At 39.2% G+C, this 23525-nt stretch overlaps 1 protein-coding gene across 1 annotated transcript; it reads left to right on the top strand.

Annotated features, from left to right (window-relative positions):
- The first annotated feature begins 11 nt into the window (after positions 1-11).
- Positions 12-22322, top strand: LOC136809016 (titin-like). Its single transcript, XM_067065593.1, has 11 exons — positions 12-1508; positions 1591-6409; positions 7768-7829; positions 8086-8146; positions 8835-9230; positions 9415-9449; positions 9737-9889; positions 10108-18211; positions 18717-20327; positions 20567-20797; positions 20992-22322. Exons 1-11 carry the CDS (start codon positions 12-14, stop codon positions 22083-22085), a joined length of 18063 nt encoding a protein of 6020 aa, XP_066921694.1. The 3' UTR covers positions 22086-22322.
- Positions 22323-23525: the final 1203 nt, after the last annotated feature.

Raw genomic sequence — 23525 nt, 5'->3', positions numbered from 1 at the left:
TTCGAGCAGTGATGAGGATCAACCTGAAGAAGAAGCAGTTACATTACATCTTGCAAAGGAAGAAACAGTTAAACTGGCAACCATTCAGACGGTTGAAAGTATTCCAGTTGAGGAAGAATCTGAAGTTGAAGTTCCCTGAAAGTCCTAAAGGTGAATTAATCTCTGTCACAGTGTCAACGACGGATCCTGTGGATGTTGTCGAGTATACTACTATACCTGAAAGAAAGATGTCTTCCAGTTCTTCGAGCAGTGATGAGGATCAACCTGAAGAAGAAGCAGTGATATTACATCTTGCAAAGGAAGAAACAGTTAAACTGGCAACCATTCAGACGGTTGAAAGTATTCCAGTTGAGGAAGAATCTGAAGTTGAAGTGCCTGAAAGTCCTAAAGGTGAATTAATTTCTGTCACAGTGTCAACGACGGATCCTGTGGATGTTGTCGAGTATACTACTATACCTGAAAGAAAGATGTCTTCCAGTTCTTCGAGCAGTGATGAGGATCAACCTGAAGAAGAAGCAGTGATATTACATCTTGCAAAGGAAGAAACAGTTAAACTGGCAACCATTCAGACGGTTGAAAGCATTCTAGTTGAGGAAGAATCTGAATTTGAAGTTCCTGAAAGTCCTAAAGGTGAATTAATCTCTGTCACAGTGTCAACGACGGATCCTGTGAATGTTGTCGAGTATACTACTATACCTGAAAGAAAGATGTCTTCCAGTTCTTCGAGCAGTGATGAGGATCAACCTGAAGAAGAGTCAGTTACATTACATCTTGCAAAGGAAGAAACAGTTAAACTGGCAACCATTCAGACGGTTGAAAGCATTCCAGTTGAGGAAGAATCTGAAGTTGAAGTCCCTGAAAGTCCCAAAGGTGAATTAATCTCTGTCACAGTGTCAACGACGGATCCTGTGGATGTTGTCGAGTATACTACTATACCTGAAAGAAAAATGTCTTCCAGTTCTTCGAGCAGTGATGAGGATCAACCTGAAGAAGAAGCAGTCACATTACACATATTCAAGGAAGAAACAGTTAAAATTGCAACCATCCAGACCCTTGAAAGTATCCAAGTTGGCGAAGAATCTGAAGTTGAAGTCTCTGAAAATCCTAAAGGTGAATTAATCTCTGTCACAGTGTCAACGACGGATCCTGTAGATGTTGTCGAGTATACTACTATACCTGAAAGAAAGATGTCTTCCAGTTCTTCGAGCAGTGATGAGGATCAACCTGAAGAAGAGTCAGTTACATTACATCTTACAAAGAAAGAAACAGTTAAACTGGCAACTATTCAGACGGTTGAAAGCATTCCAGTTGAGGAAGAATCCGAAGTTGAAGTTCCTGAAAGTCCTAAAGGTGAATTAATCTCTGTCACAGTGTCAACGACGGATCCTGTGGATGTTGGCGAGTATACTACTATACATGAAAGAAAGATGTCTTCCAGTTCTTCGAGCAGTGATGAGGATCAACCTGAAGAAGAGGCAGTTACATTACATCTTGCAAAGGAAGAAACAGTTAAACTGGCAACCATTCAGACGGTTGAAAGCATTCTAGTTGAGGAAGAATCTGAATTTGAAGTTCCTGAAAGTCATAAAGGTGGAATTAATCTCTGTCACAGTGTCAACGACGGATCCTGTGGATGTTGTCGAGTATACTACTATACCTGAAAGAAAAATGTCTTCCAGTTCTTCGAGCAGTGATGAGGATCAACCTGAAGAAGAGTCAGTTACATTACATCTTGCAAAGAAAGAAACAGTTAAACTGGCAACTATTCAGACGGTTGAAAGCATTCCAGTTGAGGAAGAATCCGAAGTTGAAGTTCCTGAAAGTCCCAAAGGTGAATTAATCTCTGTCACAGTGTCAACGACGGATCCTGTGGATGTTGTCGAGTATACTACTATACCTGAAAGAAAGATGTTTTCCAGTTCTTCGAGCAGTGATGAGGATCAACCTGAACAAGAAGCAGTGATATTACATCTTGCAAAGGAAGAAACAGTTAAACTGGCAACCATCCAAACTCTTGAAAGTATTCCAGTCGAGGAAGAATCTGAAGTTGAAGTCCCTGAAAGTCCTAGAGGTGAATTAATCTCTGTCACAGTGTCAACGACGGATCCAGTGGATGTTGTCGAGTATACTACTATACCTGAAAGAAAGATGTCTTCCAGTTCTTCGAGCAGTGATGAGGATCAACCTGAAGAAGAAGCAGTCACATTACACATATTCAAGGAAGAAACAGTTAAAATTGCAACCATCCAGACCGTTGAAAGTATCCAAGTTGGCGAAGAATCTGAAGTTGAAGTCCCTGAAAGTCCTAAAGGTGAATTAATCTCTGCCACAGTGTCAACGACGGATCCTGTGGATGTTGTCGAGTATACTACTATACTTGAAAGCAAGATGTCTTCCATTTCTTCGAGCAGTGATGAAGATCAACCAGAAGAAGAAGCAGTTACATTACATTTTGCAAAGGAAGAAACAGTTAAACTGGCAACCATTCAGACGGTTGAAAGCATTCCAGTTGAGGAAGAATCTGAAGTTGAAGTCCCTGAAAGTCCTAAAGGTGAATTAATTTCTTTCACTGTGTCAACTACGGATCCTGTGGATGTTGTCGAGTATACTACTACCCCTGAAAGAAAGATGTCTTCCAGTTCTTCGAGCAGTGATGAGGATCAACCTGAACAAGAAGCAGTGATATTACATCTTGCAAAGGAAGAAACAGTTAAACTGGCAACCATTCAGACGGTTGAAAGTATTCCAGTTGAGGAAGAATCTGAAGTTGAAGTCCCTGAAAGTCCTAAAGGTGAATTAATTTCTGTCACTGTGTCAACTACGGATCCTGTGGATGTTGTCGAGTATACTACTATACCTGAAAGAAAGATGTCTTCCAGTTCTTCGAGCAGTGATGAGGATCAACCTGAAGAAGAAGCAGTAACCTTACACATTGCAAAGGAAGAAGCAGTCAAAATTTCAACCATCCAAACTCTTGAAAGTATTCCAGTTGAGGAAGAATCTGAAGTTGAAATACCTGAAAGTCCTAAAGGTAAATTAATCTCTGTCACAGTGTCAACTACGGATCCAGTGGATGTTGTCGAGTATACTACTATACCTGAAAGAAACATGTCATCCAGTTCTTCGAGCAGTGATGAGGATCAACCTGAAGAAGAAGCAGTAACTTTACACATTGCAAAGGAAGAAGCAGTCAAAATTTCAACCATCCAAACTCTTGAAAGTATTCCAGTTGAGGAAGAATCTGAAGTTGAAATTCCTGAAAGTGAACTTCATGATTCCCGTTTAGTTACTTCAGTCAATTTGATTAACATGAAACCCGAGTTAAATGACATATCAATCGATATCCCGAAGACCCTTATCGGTGACCTTCCACAAGTTAAAAACGACCTCACATTTGTTAATACTTTAGAAATGAGAGAAAAAATTGCACGTAAAGATGTTACGGATTCTTCAAGTGATGAATTCAGCATTATTGACTCTTATGAATTTAGTTTCGTTGATGAAGATCTCGCCGAACAAAAACCTCTCTGTGATATTGACTGTAGTCTCACGGTGTTAGATGAACAAGTTGGTTCTGAAGATTTTGAACTTGTCCTTCAAGATGTCTCAGAAAGTGTTTTGTTTGGAAAAATACTTACGGAAGAAGTTCTTGTTGCAACTAAAGTGTCAAATGAAGAAACTGCTCCTGAGGATTTCGAAATGGTTCCTCAAGATGTTTCAGAAAGCATTTTCATCGGAGAAGTACAAACTGAAGAAGTTCTCGTTGCAGCCAAAGTGTCAACTGAAGAAAATGTTCCTGAGGATTCAGAAATTGTCCCTCAAGATGATTGGGAGAGTATTTTCATCGAAAAAACACAAACTGAAGAAGTTCTCGTTGCAACCAAAGTCTCAACTGAAGATAATGCTCCTGAAGATTCAGGATTGGTCCCTCAAGATGGTTGGGAAAGTGTTTTCATCGGAGAAGTACAAACTGAAGAAGTTCTCGTTGCAACCAAAGTGTCAACTGAACAAAATGTTCCTGATGATTCAGAAATTGTTCCTCAAAATGTTTCAGAAAGCGTTTTCATCGGAGAAATACTTACGGAAGAAGTTCTTGTTGCAACCAAAGTGTCAACTGAACAAAATGTTCCTGAGGATTCAGAAATTGTTCCTCAAGATATTTCAGAAAGCGTTTTCATCGGAGAACTACAAACTGAAAAAGTTCTCGTTGCAACCAAAGTGTCAACTGAAGAAAATGTTCCCGAGGATGCAGAAATTCTTTCTCAAGATATTTCAGAAAGTGTTTCCATCGGAGCAATACAAATTGAAGAAATTCTCGTTGCAACTAATGTATCAACTGAAAAAAATGTTCCTGAGAATTCAGAAATTATCCCTCAAGATGTCTCAGAAAGTGTTTCGATTGAAGAAATACAAACTGAAGAAATTCTCGTTGCAACCAAAGTGTCAATTGAAGAAGCTGCTCCTGAGGATTCAGTAATTGTCCCTCAAGATGTTTCAGAAAGCGTTTTCATCGGAGAAATACAAACTGAAGAAGTTCTCGTTGCAACCAAAGTGTTAACTGAAGACAATGTTCCTGAGAATTCAGAAATTGTCCCTCAAAATGTTGCAGAAAGTGTTTCCATCGGAGAAATACAAACTGAAGAAGTTCTCGTTGCAACCAGAGTGTCAACTGAACAAAATGTTCCTGATGATTCAGAAATTGTTCCTCAAAATGTTGCAGAAAGCGTTTTCATCGAAGAACTACAAACTGAAGAAGTTTTCTTTGCAACCAAAGTGTCAACTGAAGAAAATGTTCCTGAGGACTCAGAAATTGCCCCTCAACAGGTTTCAGAAAGTGTTTCCATCGGAGCAAAACAAATTGAAGAAGTTCTCGTTGCAACCAAAGTGTCAACTGAACAAAATGTTCATGATAATTCAGAAATTGTCCCTCAAGATGTTTCAGAAAGTGTTTCGATTGAAGAACTACAAACTGAAAAAGTTCTCGTTGCAACCAAAGTGTCCATTGAACAAAATGTTCATGATAATTCAGAAATTGTCCCTCAAGATGTTTCAGAAAGTGTTTCGATTGAAGAAATACAAACTGAAAAAGTTCTCGTTGCAACCAAAGTGTCAACTGAAGAAAATGTTCCCGAGGATGCAGAAATTCTTTCTCAAGATATTTCAGAAAGTGTTTCCATCGGAGCAATACAAATTGAAGAAATTCTCGTTGCAACTAATGTATCAACTGAAAAAAATGTTCCTGAGAATTCAGAAATTATCCCTCAAGATGTCTCAGAAAGTGTTTCGATTGAAGAAATACAAACTGAAGAAATTCTCGTTGCAACCAAAGTGTCCATTGAAGAAGCTGTTCCTGATGATTCAGAAATTGTCCCTCAAGATGTTTCAGAAAGTGTTTCGATTGAAGAAATAGAAACTGAAGAAGTTCTCGTTGCAACCAAAGTGTCAACTGAAGAAAATGTTCCTGATGATTCAGAAATTGTTCCTCAAGCTGTTTGGGAAAGTGTTTCCATCGGAGAAATACAAACTGAAGAAGTGTCAATTGAAGAAAATGTTCCTGATGATTCAGAAATTGTCCCTCAAGATGTTTCAGAAAGTGTTTCGATTGAAGAAATAGAAACTGGAGAAGTTCTCGTTGCAGCCAAAGTGTCAATTGAAGAAAATGTTCCTGATGATTCAGAAATTGTTCCTCAAAATGTTTCAGAAAGCGTTTTCATCGAAGAAATAGAAACTGGAGAAGTTCTCGTTGCAGCCAAAGTGTCAATTGAAGAAAATGTTCCTGAGGACTCAGAAATTGCCCCTCAACAGGTTTCAGAAAGTGTTTCGATTGAAGAAATACAAACGGAAAAAGTTCTCGTTGCAACCAAAGTGTCAACTGAAGAAAATGTTCCCGAGGATTCAGAAATTGTTCCTCAAGATATTTCAGAAAGTGTTTCCATCGGAGCAAAACAAATTGAAGAAGTTCTCGTTGCAACCAAAGTGTCAACTGAACAAAATGTTCATGATAATTCAGAAATTGTCCCTCAAGATGTTTCAGAAAGTGTTTCGATTGAAGAAATACAAACTGAAGAAATTCTCGTTGCAACCAAAGTGTCAACTGAAGAAAATGTTCCTGATGATTCAGAATTTTTTCTTCCAGATGTTTCGGAAAGTGTTTCAGTTGAAGCTGAAGAAATTATTGTTGCAAATAGAATATCTTATGTTGATTACGCAAGTCCGTTAGAGATTTCAAATATGCAATTCAATGAAGCTCTTTTACCATTTGAGGGAAAGAGCGCAGACAAAGTTCAACTACACGATGGTGAATATATGGTGGTTAGTGAGCGGCTGATGGTGCAACCACATTCTGCTTGCTGCTCTTTGTGTTCCTCTGATGAAGACAGTTTGGGAGAAGATGAAAATTCAGCGCAAGGTGTGTTTTTGATTACTTCTTTCCTTTCTTTCATTTTATTGCGTTGTCGTTGAATTGTGAGGGGGTCTCGATTATATTTGCAAAATGTAACTCAGTCAGCCATTAACAAACCCGATATTGCAGAAGTCTGAAAATTTATTTCCCTTGACTCAACTGGCCACGTAGTTTCTTCAGTTGCCTTTGAAGCTCGATAGCTTAAAACATCCATCGCATAACGTTAAATGAGCGTCAAAACAACGTCGCGTATAGAACTTTCCCGAAACCCACTTAAATGTTAACTTCTATAAAATGTAAGTTTTGATTAATCTAATATAACAGTTCAATTTGTTTTGGTCTAATGAGAAATCCCTGATAATTTTGGTCCATTTGGTCTACTAGATCAAAAGATATTTCACTTTCGTTTCCTACAAAATTGCTCTTATTTTGTAAGCTTCCGATCATTTTTTTCCATACCCCGCCTTGTTTTCATGTAAACATGATTTTTTATACCTTTATTGTGAAGCAATGAGAAATGCTTTCAATTTGAAACTTTCACAAGAAAAAATCTTTTAGAAATTCTAAGTTTTAATTTTGAGATGACGTCATAAAATTGATCACGTGATAGGTTATGGGAAAGGTCTATTAGTTTTAGTGGAATTGTTAGATGAGGTCCCCCCCCCATCACCTATCAAATCACGCGATTTAAAATCTTAAATCACGAAATCATGAACTTGAAAAACGCCAATCACGCCATCACGAAAAGTTATAGCCCTGATAAATGTGGTGATGGCTTTTTTAGGAGGACTATAACTTTAGATCCGCATTGATTGATCTGAATTCTTATTTGAAATCGTCGAAGTTTCAAAAAAGTATAAATTGAAAATTTTTATGAAGTAGAAAAGAATTTTTTTCTTCTTCTTGATTTTCAAAGTTGAAAATACTTCCCGTAGGTTAAATCATTCAATTCAAAATGACCCTTCAAACCTGGTATTAATTTGAATGGTATTTTTATCGCATTAAGTACGATTTTTTTTAAACAGACTGTGAACAGACTTCAGAAAATAGAAAATTTCAAATGAGCACCACCACCCCTACTTGTGAATTTTTTTATAAGGGCAGGTATTTGACCCTTCTAGAAGCTATGGTGAGAATTTTAAGCTAAGAACTTATTAGATGCAGGTTATTGATGTTTTGTTAAGAAGGCTTTTAAGGGAGGTACTGGAATGCGGTTTTTCTTATTTCTTTAGACGAGTAGAGGCTATTAACTAGAAGCTAACGTTTGTATGATAATGTTAACTGTTAGTGAAAGTCTTAGATTATGAGAAAGAAAGGAACTGTTTATCTTAAATGACGTCATCATTTTTATGTTCATGTTATAGATGTTGGTTTCCATTCACCTTCACTCTGCCCACGTGACGGCAATCATGAAGACTCCTCCAAGGTATTCGCATTTGTGTTACCACGGACACCTCTTAATTAGCTCATTCCTTTACAAAAAGATTTTGATAATTGCCTTTATAACGTAATTAGGACTAATGCCTTTATATTATGATTACCCCTTTCAAAAGATGTTAAGTAGCTTGCTTTTATCGAGACTTTTTATTTTATAAACCTCTGATATTTTCGTCGATAAAGATCTCTCACTTGTTTCGATAGAGAGATTTTGAACTGACTTTCATTGATTGATATTTGTTTAGGTTGAGAAAGGGAATGAGGGACGTGTTGGTATACAAACAGAAGGAGATGACACACCTCAAGGTACAATCTTCTCTTGCTTTTCTCTGATCACAACCTTTCCACATAGTTTCATAAAGTCTTTTTGACTTATTGTAGAGCAAAACCCAATCAGTAATGGTTAATGGTTTCCCCAGATAGATGGACCCTTTCGAATCTAAACTAAAAATATCTGCTTTTCTGATCTTACTCGGGCTAAGCTAGCCAGGAAATAGACGTGAAAATATGCACTTTAGACTTCATTTTTAAACAATAATGGGAAGATTAGCTATCTCAATCAAAAATCTTTATAATGATAGATTAGGGTTACCTTTCCTTCTTTTAAAGTCCATTTCGTACCATCTTGAAGACGAGAGCAGTCTTTAGATTGTTTCGCTCCATTTTAGACACTTTTGTAATGACTTTTAGATGATTTTTTAATAGAATTTATTATGCCAGAGATTTTTAATGGGTTCTGATCTTAGTGTCCAACGTGCTTCGAATGATGAAGGTTTGGTTTTGATTGTTTCATGAATAATGTTACATTTCGCATATAAATACACCCCTGTCTCATTTAACCCGTTGAGGGATGGGAGCAGCTGCTGGAATGAAAATTTGCCTGAAAAATAAAGTGTTGTTTCTTAAAACTGCTGAGGTTTTCTCTCACTAAAAACCTTCCTAAGGTGTATTTAATGATTGATTTTATTGCTAATAAGAATTACTTCTACCCTAGGGTTGACACATCCAAGCGTCATGGACAAGCAACAAATCAGAAGTGTTGACGTTGAAGAGATTTTTGTTGAAGAGGAAGACGAGGAATACGAGTTTGTTGAAATCCTCTCTGAACCATCAATGAAATCAACACAAAATGTTGAACAGGGAAGATCAACTCAACCCTCAAAACATCCATTTTCAACGGAGAGATTTCTCACTTCGCCAACTATCAGTGTTGAGAATGTGGATGAGGAAGTTAAAGATGAAATGGTTGCCGAAGATGAAGAGAACGGTAGCAGTGGTGATGAATTCGTCCTCATTGAAATCGTTGAACAATATCAACAACGACAATCAATGGATGTTCAATTAGACAACCTGTCAAGTGGCACCCAACTTGTTGAGGAAATTGATAAAGGTACAGTAAAGTCGAACAACCATCAAACTTTCATTTAAAGTATCAAATGGACATAACCATAGCAATTTCCGTTAAAAAGTATAGCCGGTCTGTGACTTCAAACTTCTATACATTAGCTAAACTTTTGATCAATGAATTTTATATAGTCGGCTTTCATCCTTATAATTTTCTTTTTTTTCTTCAGAAGTTGAAGGCGAAGAAAGTGCGGAGACGGACGAGGTAAAAGATATTTTCTTTTCTGTGGATCATTAGCTGATATAACAAATGTATGGCATGTGATGGGATACCTCTAGATAAGCATGATTCACTTATTCATTTAAAAAGGCTTCCTAAAGAAGATAGATGAAAATATTAAGGCAATAGAAATGAATCGAAACATTCTGTCAAGGATTATCCGATGATCCATTGCTATCAATCTTAAACTCAATCAATAACAATCTCTTCCTCGCTAGATGTATTTTCTTCTAAAAATAAATCAATCTAATAACGACTTATTTCCTCTTCAGGATAAACAATTGAACGAATTTGCTAACGAACGAGATGAAGAACTTGACAACCTCTTCCAACAACCATCAAGATCAAACCTTCAATCACCAGATGCAAACGCAAATATCTTTTTCACCAAACCTACCGATCGTCCCCCTACCATGTCCCCACAGGTGTGTTTCCATACAGCCAACTCATTCAGAGAGACAAGATTCACCTTATATATATATCAAAACAGTACCAAATTGTACCTAGCACACTTTTTCTGAGTCTCTTTCTCGAAGAGAAAATTCCCCTTTAAATTTTTCTCTAATGATTTAACGTGTCATACAGAACCACGAAAATATTGTCCCCTCAAAACCTTTAATCATACCCTCGCTATTCTTTACAGATGATGGCCCGATCAATCAGCCCTTCATTGTTGTCTCCATTACCCAGTCCTGGACCAAAAGAAGAGACGGCGAAAGTGTTTGTATTATCGAGCTACCAAGCAGAAGTCATCCCGCCACGAGCCAAGACACCAGTGATAGAAGACTTCCAGACATCACAAAACGAGGTTGGCAAACTGATGTTGGCTCCAGAATCTTCTTATGAAACAGAGGAGTTGTCTCCATCCAAGCGACACTTAGACTACCCCATCGAGACACCCTCAAGAACCATCATGTCAGTCTCGACTATCGACATTAAGCCTGTTTATCAGACGACGCCTACCATTCAACTACCTACGAAGGACATGATTGTTATCAATGTTGATTTACCAAAACATAAAAGACGTTGGTCAACAGATCTCATTGTCAATGTAGTTCAAGAAGAGGGGGATTATCATCGGGTGGAGGATCGACACGTGGTCTTGGTCTTTCCTGACACCACTTACGAAGAAGTGATCACCATCATGTTCGTGGAGCGAGCCACACCCTCCATCAACGTCCTTTTCACACCTGTCAATGTGGATATGGTGGATGTTAAAAGTGATGATGAAGGATCGATGTCACCTTTCGAAGAAATCGTCAGCGAAGAAATTACTACCTTAGCGATGAGCATGCCAGACTTCTTGGATGATCTCCCAGAGACGTTAGTAGACGATCAGCTACAACCAGAAAATCCACTTTCAAATTCTCTTCAGGTGAATCCGCCAGAAGATCAGCTGCAACCAGCCAAAGAAGATTCAAATGATACCAAAGCACCAGATGCATTGATTCTTCCGAAACCACGAAAATTCATACCAACGACAAATTGGCCGAATGTTGACGAAGAGAAGCTGAAAAGTCCAACGTCACCTTCACCTCTCTCTCCTGGTGATCGTATTCTTGAACAACCGAAATTCTCATTCATCAGACGAATCATCTATGGTGAAAGTCCAACTCTTCTAAACGACGAGGTTACTGAACAATCAGAAGATCCTCCCATGCTGGTGGGGAGTGAGAATTCATCGAAACCTCAACCAGAGGTGAACACAATTAGACTGGGAGAAGATACTCAAGCAATACTGGAAAATGAGTCCAATGAACCTTTCGAGATATTAACCAAGGAGCCCACGGTACTTTCTCAATATGCATCGCAGCCAAAAGAAGAAGAACTAGACAGGGAACCTGTTTCAGAATCGCCTGTTATTGTTGAAACAAACATTAGATCTGCTATACAACAATCAAAAGTTCCTGAGCTGCCTTTTCACGGAACTTCCACTTTTGACAAACCAGAGAGAAAGGAAAAATCAGCGTCAATGGATCAAAGACCTTTTGAGCGAAATACCCCCATCGAGATGATGGAACATCAAACAGTTATTGTAGACTCACTTCAAATCACTCCAAAAACGCCACAAGTAGTAGAGGAGGGTCGAGTTCTCCAAGACTACAACGAGGAAAAATCTTTGCCAATTAGTGAGCCAAAAGAATTGATTTCTGAAGATCTTGCCGAAGAAGCAAAGGTCCCAGATCCAGAATCAAACGTCAAATTTGGTACATTATTGCCAGATGAGCAAGCAGATGATCGAACTACACCGAAGCCTTCCTATTACCAATTACTTAGTGATTCACCAGATGAACCAAGGCGAAGAAGTCGCGTGTGGAGCAATTCCACCACAGACTCGGAATGTGATATCGTTTTGATCGAAATTGAACACATGTCTACTGATGATGAATTGGATGCGCCGCGTGACGATGATCATCTTGTTACCACGGAACCAATCGACGAAGATAATATCATCCCTGATCAAATGAAATCAGTTGAAAGTGAGCTTGACTTCTCATCATTGTATCAGGGAGATGAAACACCTAAATCGCCTGTCCTTCTTGGTCTACCAGTAGATTTGGATCTGTTACCCGAAACAAGCGTTGATGACAGTGATAAATCATCGCAAGATGAAGAACCAGAAGATAAGTATCTTCCAAAAAGGGATCGAGTCTTTGAAGAATTTGAAGCTACAACAGAAACTCCGTTACAAAGTCAACCAAGCTATGACCTAGATGATCACTCACAGGAAGATCTACCAACAGTCAAATCTTTCACCAGGATACAAACAATTACAACAGAAGATACTGAACCAGTCGAAGAACAACCACTACAAAGTGCTTCTTTCGTTATCCTTCAAGAACAACCTTCAGCTGTTGACAAAAGTGATATTCCGGAAAAAGATGACCTACCAACAGTCAAATCTTTCACCAGAACACAAACAATTACAACAGAAGATACTGAACCAGTCGAAGAACAACCACTACAAAGTGCTACATTCGTTATTCTTCAAGAACAACCTTTAGCTGTTGACGAAAGAGATCTTCCAGAAGAAGGTGACCTACCAACAGTCGAATCTTTCACCAGAACACAAACAATTACAACAGAAGATACTGAACCAGTTGAAGAGCAACCACTACAAAGTGCTCCTTTCGTTATGCTTCAAGAACAAGCTTCAATTGTTGACGAAAGTGATCTTCCAGAAGAAGGTGACCTACCAACAGTCAAATCTTTCACTAGAACACAAACAATTACAACAGAAGATACTGAACCAGTTGAAGAGCAACCACTACAAAGTGCTTCTTTCGTTATACTTCAAGAACAAGCTTCAATTGTTGACAAAAGTGATCTTCCGAAAGAAGGTGACCTACCAACAGTCAAATCTTTCACCAGAACACAGACAATTACAACAGAAGATACTGAACCAGTGGAAGAACAACCACTACAAAGTGCTTCATTCGTTATGCTTCAAGAACAACCTTCAATTGTAGACGAAAGTGATCTTCCGAAAGAAGGTGACCTACCAATAGTCAAATTTTTCACCAGAACACAGACAATTACAACAGAAGATACTGAACCAGTGGAAGAACAACCACTGCAAAGTGCTTCATTCGTTATGCTTCAAGAACAACCTTCAATTGTAGACGAAAGTGATCTTCCGAAAGAAGGTGACCTACCAACAGTCAAATCTTTCACCAGAACACAAACAGTTACAACGGAAGATACTGAACCAGTGGAAGAACTACCACTACAAAGTGCTTCTTTCGTTATCCTTCAAGAACAACCTTTAGCTGTTGACGAAAGTGATCTTCCGGAAGAAGGTGACCTACCAACAGTCAAATCTTTCACCAGAACACAGACAATTACAACAGAAGATACTGAACCAGTTGAAGAGCAACCAGTACAAAGTGCTTCTTTCGTTATGCTTCAAGAACAAGCTTCAATTGTAGACGAAATTGATCTTCCGGAAGAAGGTGACCTACCAACAGTCAAATCTTTCACCAGGACACAAACAATTACAACAGAAGATACTGAACCAGTGGAAGAAGAACCACTACAAAGTGCTTCATTCGTTATGCTTCAAGAACAACCTTCAATTGTAGACGAAAGTGATCTTCCGGAAGAAGGTGACCTACCAACAGTCAAATCTTTCACCAGGACACAAACAATTACAACAGAAGATACTGAACCAGTGGAAGAACAACCACTACAAAGTGCTTCATTCGTTATGCTTCAAGAACAACCTTCAATTGTTGACGAAAGTGATCTTCCGGAAGAAGGTGACCTACCAACAGTCAAATCTTTCACCAGGACACAAACAATTACAACAGAAGATACTGAACCAGTCAAAGAACAACCACTACAAAGTGCTTCATTCGTTATGCTTCAAGAACAACCTTCAATTGTTGACGAAAGTGATTTTCCTGAAGAAGGTGACCTACCAACAGTCAAATCTTTCACCAGAACACAAACAATTACAACAGAGGATACTGAACCAGTCAAAGAACAACCACTACAAAGTGCTTCATTCGTTATGCTTCAAGAACAACCTTCAGCTGTTGACGAAAGTGATCTTCCTGAAGAAGGTGACCTACCAACAGTCAAATCTTTCACCAGGACACAAACAATTACAACGGAAGATACTGAACCAGTGGAAGAACAACCACTACAAAGTGCTTCATTCGTTATACTTCAAGAACAACCTTCAGCTGTTGACGAAAGTGATCTTCCGGAAGAAGGTGACCTACCAACAGTCAAATCATTCACCAGAACACAAGCAGTTACAACAGAAGATACTGAACCAGTCGAAGAACAACCACTACAAAGTGCTTCATTCGTTATGCTTCAAGAACAACCTTCAATTGTAGACGAAAGTGATCTTCCTGAAGAAGGTGACCTACCAACAGTCAAATCTTTCACCAGAACACAAACGATTACAACAGAAGATACTGAACCAGTGGAAGAACAACCACTACAAAGTGCTTCATTCATTATGCTTCAAGAACAACCTTCAGCTGTTGACGAAAGTGATCTTCCGAAAGAAGGTGACCTACCAACAGTCAAATCGTTCACCAGAACACAAACAATTACAACAGAAGATACTGAACCAGTCAAAGAACAACCACTACAAAGTGCTTCATTCGTTATGCTTCAAGAACAACCTTCAATTGTAGACGAAAGTGATCTTCCGGAAGAAGGTGACCTACCAACAGTCAAATCTTTCACCAGGACACAAACGATTACAACAGAAGATACTGAACCAGCCGAAGAACAACCACTACAAAGTGCTTCATTCGTTATGCTCCAAGAACAATCTTTAGCTGTTGACGAAAGTGATCTTCCGAAAGAAGGTGACCTACCAACAGTCAAATCTTTCACCAGAACACAAACAATTACAACAGAAGATACTGAACCAGTCGAAGAACAACCACTACAAAGTGCTTCATTCGTTATGCTTCAAGAACAACCTTCAATTGTAGACGAAAGTGATCTTCCGGAAGAAGGCGACCTTCCAACAGTCAAATCTTTCACCAGAACACAAATGATTACAACAGAAGATACTGAACCAGTGGAAGAACAACCACTACAAAGTGCTTCATTCGTTATGCTTCAAGAACAACCTTCAATTGTAGACGAAAGTGATCTTCCTGAAGAAGGTGACCTACCAACAGTCAAATCTTTCACCAGGACACAAACAATTACAACAAAGGATACTGAACCACTCAAAGAACAACCACTACAAAGTGCTTCTTTTGTCGCGCTTCAAGAACAACCTTCAATTGTTGACGAAAGTGATCTTCCGGAAGAAGGCGACCTACCAACAGCCAAATCTTTCACCAGAACACAGACAATTATAACAGAAGATACTGAACCAGCCGAAGAACAACCACTACAAAGTGCTTCCTTTGTCGTGCTTCAAGAACAACCTTCAGCTGTTGACGAAAGTGATCTTCCGGAAGAAGGTGACCTACCAACAGTCAAATCTTTCACCAGAACACAGACAATTACAACAGAAGATACTGAACCAGTGGAAGAAGAACCACTACAAAGTGCTTCTTTTGTCGTGCTTCAAGAACAACCTTCAATTGTTGACAAAAGTGATCTTCCGAAAGAAGGTGACCTACCAACAGTCAAATCTTTCACCAGGACACAAACAATTACAACAGAGGATACTGAACCACTCAAAGAACAACCACTACAAAGTGCTTCTTTTGTCGTGCTTCAAGAACAACCTTCAATTGTTGACGAAAGTGATCTTCCGGAAGAAGGCGACCTACCAACAGCCAAATCTTTCACCAGGACACAAACAATTACAACAGAGGATACTGAACCACTCAAAGAACAACCACTACAAAGTGTTTCTTTTGTCGTGCTTCAAGAACAACCTTCAATTGTAGACGAAAGTGATCTTCCGGAAGAAGGTGACCTACCAACAGCCAAATCTTTCACCAGAACACAAACAATTACAACGGAAGATACTGAACCAGTCAAAGAACAACCACTACAAAGTGCTTCATTCGTTATGCTTCAAGAACAATCTTTAGCTGTTGACGAAAGTGATCTTCCGAAAGAAGGTGACCTACCAACAGTCAAATCTTTCACCAGAACACAAACAATTACAACAGAAGATATTGAACCAGCCGAAGAACAACCACTACAAAGTGCTTCATTCGTTATGCTTCAAGAACAACCTTCAATTGTTGACGAAAGTGATTTTCCTGAAGAAGGTGACCTACCAACAGTCAAATCTTTCACCAGAACACAGACAATTATAACAGAAGATACTGAACCAGTCGAAGAACAACCACTACAAAGTGCTTCATTCGTTATGCTTCAAGAACAACCTTCAATTGTAGACGAAAGTGATCTTCCAGAAGAAGGTGACCTACCAACAGTCAAATCTTTCACCAGAACACAAACAATTACAACGGAAGATACTGAACCAGCCGAAGAACAACCACTACAAAGTGCTTCATTCGTTATGCTTCAAGAACAACCTTCAATTGTTGACGAAAGTGATTTTCCTGAAGAAGGTGACCTACCAACAGTCAAATCTTTCACCAGGACACAAAAAATTACAACAGAAGATACTGAACCAGTCGAAGAACAACCACTACAAAGTGCTTCATTCGTTATGCTTCAAGAACAACCTTCAATTGTAGACGAAAGTGATCTTCCAGAAGAAGGTGACCTACCAACAGTCAAATCTTTCACCAGAACACAAACAATTACAACAGAAGATATTGAACCAGCCGAAGAACAACCACTACAAAGTGCTTCATTTGTCATGCTTCAAGAACAACTTTCAGCTGTTGACGAATCAAAAGATGATCAAGTATCGCCCAACGTGAAGACGTTTACACGAACGAAAACAATAACTACATTAGAACCTTTAGATGAGCACCCCAATATCACAGTGAAAGTTGATGAACCTTTGAATGGCGAAGAAGAAGAGATTATCATTCCTTATTCTTCTGATCATGCTCGGCCACCATCAAGACAAAGCGTCTTACAAGCTGAACGAGAAGTGCTAAAGGAACATGACGAAAAGATCCACGATGAGCCAATACCCGAATACATTGGATTGCAAACTACATCTACTCGTCCTTCAATCTCTCAACTTCCTCCATGGATGGTCAATGCTGGTGATGATGAAGACTCTGAATATGACGATCCACAAGATCTCGAACAAAAAGTCTACCACCAATCATCATTGATCAAATCTAAACCTGAACGACCGCGTGATATCGCCATATCTCCATACCTTCTCCCGTCCTTCAAAGAAGACGACCACTTGGGTGAAGAATTATCTTTCACTTCGCCAGAAGAAGAACATCATAGAACATCACCACCTCAACATGAAGGGAAGTTAGTCAATTTATTTTCGACAGATGATAGAACCATTGAGCAACAAAGTGGCTATCGTTCACCGACAGAATTTATTGTTCAATACACTATAAATGCTGACGACGTTGAGCAGCCAACAGACATTCTTCGCTCACAAACATCACCGGCAAGAGTCAATGCACCGAAACCGATTTACGATGTCTTTTGGAATGAACCACAGGAGATTCCTCGTTCAAAATCTGTTCACGAATTCCCTTCGTCCAGAAGACGTTCAGAAGACATCCACAGTGGTATTCCCAGAAGATCCAATTCGTTCGATATGACTAACAGACGCAATTCATTTGATGGTATGATGTTCCGACCAAAGAATCTATTCTTTTGGAAGAACACCAATATTGCTCGTAGCATGAGTAGTTTGAACTCTTACAACACCAGTGATTCAGCGGACAGTTTCATGGAAGAAGACCTTGAGGTTAACGATTGGTTGGATTCCGCTTCACCTGTTGTTCCTAAATCACCGCGCAGTTTACGCGCGCACACTTTGAAAGCTGACACTGACGCGCTACAACGTATCGAGCCAATTAAATCAAGAGGTATGATTAGTGTCAAACCAAAACGCGTGGCCAATTGGTTGACTTCTCTTTTTCCACAGCAACCGCAGAGGAAAACTAATTATCAATCTTTCAAGAAGAGCGTTGTCATTCCTGAGGGACTTGTGGAAGAAGAAGTCTACTTTGTGTATTGTTATCTTCACGGTGGTCAGAAATGGAAGATTGGGGCTAAGACCAACAAGTTCAATGAAATGACTGAAGTGAGTGCCATCAGACGTCGTGGTCCTTATCAAAACCAACCAAGTGATCTTCCCGTGGATGAAATCGAGAACCGATTACTGGAACTTGCCAATGAACGACAACAGAAAGGTATCTTAATTAATTAATCTGTTTTCTTTAGACAATTTATTAATTTCCTTTCCATATATTTTGAAATTGAGAGTAGTCAATTGACTAGTAGATAGATTCTACCGTTGAGTCAGAATCCATCTACCCAAAGTTCTATAACTCGAATTTCCCTTTAACTCTGGCAAGTTTTGGTCCCCTCGATCGATGCCTTATAACAAACCAATCTTGATCACAAGAGATTTCTATACTTTGGACAAATTTGCGTTTCCCGTTCATGTTTGAATTGTCAAAACTCTACTTTCATTTCATCTGGCTTGCTCAACCGTGTAAGACTTTTAGAAAATCTGTAGATTGTTTTCAAGGGACCATGACTTTGAGCTGGACACAACATAGAAAGAATAGGGTCATAAACCGGGAACCCTCCTCCGCATTTGAAGGTGCCGACCTCTGAGAATCTCTTTTGATGTTGATAAAAAATATGTTAATAAAGACTTTCTCATTTTGAAATTGTTTCGTCTTTTATCAGGTTTGCCAATGGTTGACGGTGATCACATCATGTACACATCCTTGCAATCGGACGATGCTTTGGTGCAAACAGTTCGTCATGATCTCAACAAAAAACGATCGCGAAACGTGGCCGACATTGCACGATGGTTGGTCGTCTTGCGTGAAGCCAAGGATGATGACATTCATACGTTCAATGATTTCCAGGAGACATTCCCACAGTTGAAAGAAATATCGGAGTACGATCAGTTCTTGCTATACGCCTTGGTGTATGATCCACCTCATTGGAAAGTCAATCTGGACACCAATCCTGGAGGGAGTGTGTATGGTGTACATTTTGAGCATCAACCTGACGGTGACGTCATCTCTAATCTCAAAGTTCGAAATATTTTGATCAAAACGGCGCTCAATGATGAAGACACTAGGGAAGAGTTAGCTAGATTGGGATTCATTCTCCCCGAATCGGATTCGTCACCTTATCAGATATCCCGATTACCAACTAAATTGCGTCGTTTCGAGAAGCGGCTCTCAACAGCTGAACAACCTACCCGTCGGCTTTCATTATGGGATTTCGAACAAGCTTTCCCGGAGATTTCAGATTTGGATGAAGAAGACAAACTTTTGTTGTATGCTTATTTCCATGGTGAACAACAGTGGGAAGTAATGATCGAGTCGAAAGATGGCTCCACCACTTTGGTAAGTGATATCAAACTGAAGACGACGAAAAAGCATCCAACAACGCCCACCAAAGATTTCTCATTCGATCATTTGGACACACATGACGACATTTGCGAGACGGACATGCGCACATTTTACAACCAATCAGCGTACCCTTCTACCGTTTCCAAACTGATCGATGATTGGTCTAAACATCCGACTAAAGAACAAATCAACTCCTTTGATGAATTCAAACAAATCTACCACGAATTGAAACCGAAACATTCAGAATTCGATGCTTTCGTGGTCTATACTCTGATACACAATCCAGAAAAGTGGCGAACAGTCTTGGAAGTTGACCCTTCGATGGAAAAAGCAGTCATTCACGTACAACTTCGAGACATGCATAAAGATAGCCAGCCATTTTTGTTCGATTTCTTGCGTCCTGAATATCTGTCAACACTGAACCCCTCTCACACAAGAGAAAAGATGAATGAAGTTTTACAAGAACATAAATTCAACCCTAAGGTTGGCTACAAGCTCAACTCGTCACCTCGAGTGGACAGCCTACCAATTGCTCTCTCCGAACATTCGAACACACTCAATCAAGAAAATACGCCTCTCCCAACGTTAGCAGCCTTCCAAGAATTCTTTCCACAGATTGCAGAAATGCCTTTGAGCGAACAACACTTAATGTTTGCGTACTACAACGCCCTGCACCAATGGGATATTGAACTTAACCTTGACCAAGAAGACCTCCTAAACCAAACGCCTTTTGAAGAACGCAAGAGGGGTGGTCGTACTTTGAGACCAGGGCGTACTGAAGGGCGAGCACGAACAATGACAACAAAACACCGACGCCGCCCACAACAGCAAAGATCGCTAGACGACACGTTGAGCGATGAAAGGAGAAGAGTGTACACTGTGGGTAACCAACGATATCGATCGGATCCTCACAAAAGAGCTTCTTACACAGGTAAGTTTCCACTCCGTTCATTTTCCTACAATCGATTTTTATTTAATATTCGCCTCACCTGAGACTTCTTTTTTCTCTTTTTATGATAAAATACTCTCAAAATGTTGGTTTTATCTGGAAAACCAAATTGGAATAAATGACATTCGCCTTCGGACCACTTTATATAAGACAATAATCTTCATTTTATAGTTCCCCTCATTACGTGATCCATTGACATCACATTTCTATATCACTTCTAGGTCCAATGAAACTTGTTATGATCGATTTATCGCGCGTCGCTCACGTTTTCCCCATCTTGGATCGTGATCAAATGGAGAACGAAGACTTACACGTGACGTCATACAACGAGTACCGACTACGTTTGTCGTTGTGCGTTCAAAACCCGGAAGTGTTGACGGAACAAGAAATGTACGCCCTGTATTGTTATTATTACGGAAAAGCCATTCAAAGAATCCTTCACAACAACCCAGGTGAGTAGTTTTGCAAACCCAAACGTCAATCACTGACAAGGATCAAATTTAATCTACTTTCAGCTTAATCTCCATACCATACACATCAAATGTTGATAGAGAATTTGTAGCAGAGACAAGAAATCAGGATTGTTTTAACGGAAGAATATGTTTGTTCCTTCTTTCTGATTTCCTTTTCTGTCTTTCCTTTCTAGAAGTTAAGGAGATGGAGATGGTATCGCACGACATTTCACGGCCAGAGCTCCCACGCGTCCATATCATCGCTCTCAACATGGCGCGATGGATACAATACCTCATCAACAAGCGGACAACTTTTCCATTGAAATCTTTCCAACAATTCACCGACAGCCTTCCTTCCATCAAATCTTTGAACCAGCCAGAACAGTATGCTCTGTATTGCTTCATGTATGGGCGATCTTTGGAGATCCAAGAAACTCCACCCATTACGCCCACCAACCCTCAAGTTGTGGAGGCCATCCATTCGCCGATCACGCCACAAACTCTCCACTCTGAAGCCAACATGTCATTCACACCAATGTCTACCAGAACTGATTTCTCCATCCCAAGAAGCTTCACATTACCAGAGCGCCCAAAAAGTACAGATCCTTTCATCGATTTATCAACAACAGGAGGACGTCATTACACTTTCAGTGATCAAGATTCGTCCGTTAGTTTCCCTCGTGCTGCTAGATCGATTGACGCGTACAGCCAACACAGTCGCGATGATTTGTCGACGATTTTTGGAGAAGCTGTCGAATTTGACGACGAGTTATCGCCGGTAGATTACACGACACGCCGACAGACCGAAATACATTTATCGCAACTGAAAACAATAGACAGCCCTGAAGTTTCGAGAGTGCGGTCTCCACAACGAAATGACAGTTTCGAATTTGTTGATTTCAACGATGCAACCATCACTCACACTGAACCTTCTGACGAAAGTGACTTTCGACGCCGACTTCAAACCGAAGTAAAGTCGGCGAAGGTTCGTCATTCGAATCTTCAACCCGACAATACGGAAGACGGATTCATTTCTTTTGATCAAGTTAAAATGTCGCATGAAAATCAACAAACGTCTTCGTATAATCGTCCGCGCTTGCAAACGGAAGTTCACTCGGCTCAACTTGAACGTCAGAAATCTCGCGAGAAGAAAAAACGAAAGAAAAGTAAAAAAAAATCCAAAGGTGAAAACGAGAATGTAAATTACCGAACACCGACCACAAAACGTCGAAGTTTTAGTGAAAAAACTAATGACGAAGATCCTGAAAAATATTTTTCTCGATTCTAGAGATGCCAGATGACCTGATTTTATTTGAAAGAATTGACCTCTGATTATTTTTGATTTGTTATAAAAAAGGAGTAAATTTTATATCGCATTTTATACTTGTATTTAAGGAATATCTTAGGATTGTATTTTTGTATGAATTTATATATTTTCTGTACAAATTGAACTTTGCACATGACACACGATTGTAAATATTTTCTATTTTTATAGTTTACTGAGTAAGATAATTTATGTAAGAGACATTACTGTGTATTTTTCTCCTCGACCTTATAGGTGACTTTTTCAGACCTCGAATTCCCACCAAGGGCCGTAAAAGGCGTTCTTAAATATAACCCTGAAGGGTTGTAAAAACAGTCACCAATCTTATTCTTCATCCAAAGCCTAGACTGCTTGTAAAATAAGGTACAAGACCTTGTACCTGCAAAAGAAGTAAAAGCTATAGTATGCTTGAAACATGGACATGAAAATTAAATTTAATTGCTTTTAATATTTTATTAAATTTATACAAATAAGAATGATTAACTTAAATTTTGATGGGTCATTTATTCAATTCGGTTCATAAGATCAAAAGTTTGCTCGATTGAATAAAAAAGTGCTCGAATATCGTCCCACCATTCGGAAAGCTTCCATCCTGATGGTCCGCTTCTGACCTCGACTGCACGCATCCCCTCTGATATACCACTTACTCTGATATAGTGGGATGCTCATCGCGTATAAAATTCCTCGCTTCCGAAGGGTTACCTAGACTAGGTGACGAAATACTTGGCACAAAAGGGAAATCCACCGGGAAGTTTTGAAACCACAATCGATTTGTAAGTGCTCTAAAGTAGGTTCGAAGGGTAGAGTTTTAACTCTGACTTTTAACGCTAGACTTAAGACTTACGAACTTAGTATCTGAGGATCCAAAAGTTCAAAAATGGTCCAGTAGGGCTTGAAATATAGCCTAGAAACCAATAAATCTCTTCCAGATCGATATAATCGTTGAAATCAAGTTGAAGGCCCGAAATTGACATTTTCACTCGAACCAGAGAAATGGGATGGAATAGAAAAAGTGCTTCTCTGATTACCCCATGATTACCCGAAGTGTTCTGATCGTGTCTATTGAAAACTCCTTTGTTTTTAGCTTTAATTTCGTCGTTACAAAAAGTTCAGAAAAAACAGCTCGCCATGCGAAGAGGGCTGGTTTCTATATGCTGTATTTATAAAAGTGGTTTTTTGTTTTTCGTTTTTGATCCATTACTTTTTAAACTTTCAGTATTCAGTAGCAAATTTTACACTAACTTGTAGTCTGAAAAATTCTCATCACAATGATACCAAATTATTTCTAAAAAATTTAATAGAAATTCATCAAAGACAGATTTGGTTTCTTATTTTCGTCCATTTTAGCTTTTATTTTAATATAATTATGCGGTCATGATGCCGTTATATCATTAGAATCGCTAG

This window comes from Clytia hemisphaerica, unplaced genomic scaffold (genome assembly GCF_902728285.1).
Source record: "Clytia hemisphaerica strain Z4C2 unplaced genomic scaffold, Clytia hemisphaerica genome assembly, whole genome shotgun sequence".
In the NCBI taxonomy this organism is placed as follows: domain Eukaryota; kingdom Metazoa; phylum Cnidaria; class Hydrozoa; order Leptothecata; family Clytiidae; genus Clytia; species Clytia hemisphaerica.
Note: the sequence above shows the minus strand (reverse complement) of the source record. Positions and strands in the feature narration are given on the sequence as shown.

Bases quoted from the DNA above. Each gene is read 5' to 3' on its own strand.
- LOC136809016 (XM_067065593.1), top strand. From the start codon at position 12: ATGAGGATCAACCTGAAGAAGAAGCAGTTACATTACATCTTGCAAAGG. The intron at 9,231-9,414 runs GTACAGTAAAGT...TTTTTTCTTCAG, and splicing joins TGTTGAGGAAATTGATAAAG to AAGTTGAAGGCGAAGAAAGT. The intron at 9,890-10,107 runs GTGTGTTTCCAT...TATTCTTTACAG, and splicing joins CCCCTACCATGTCCCCACAG to ATGATGGCCCGATCAATCAG.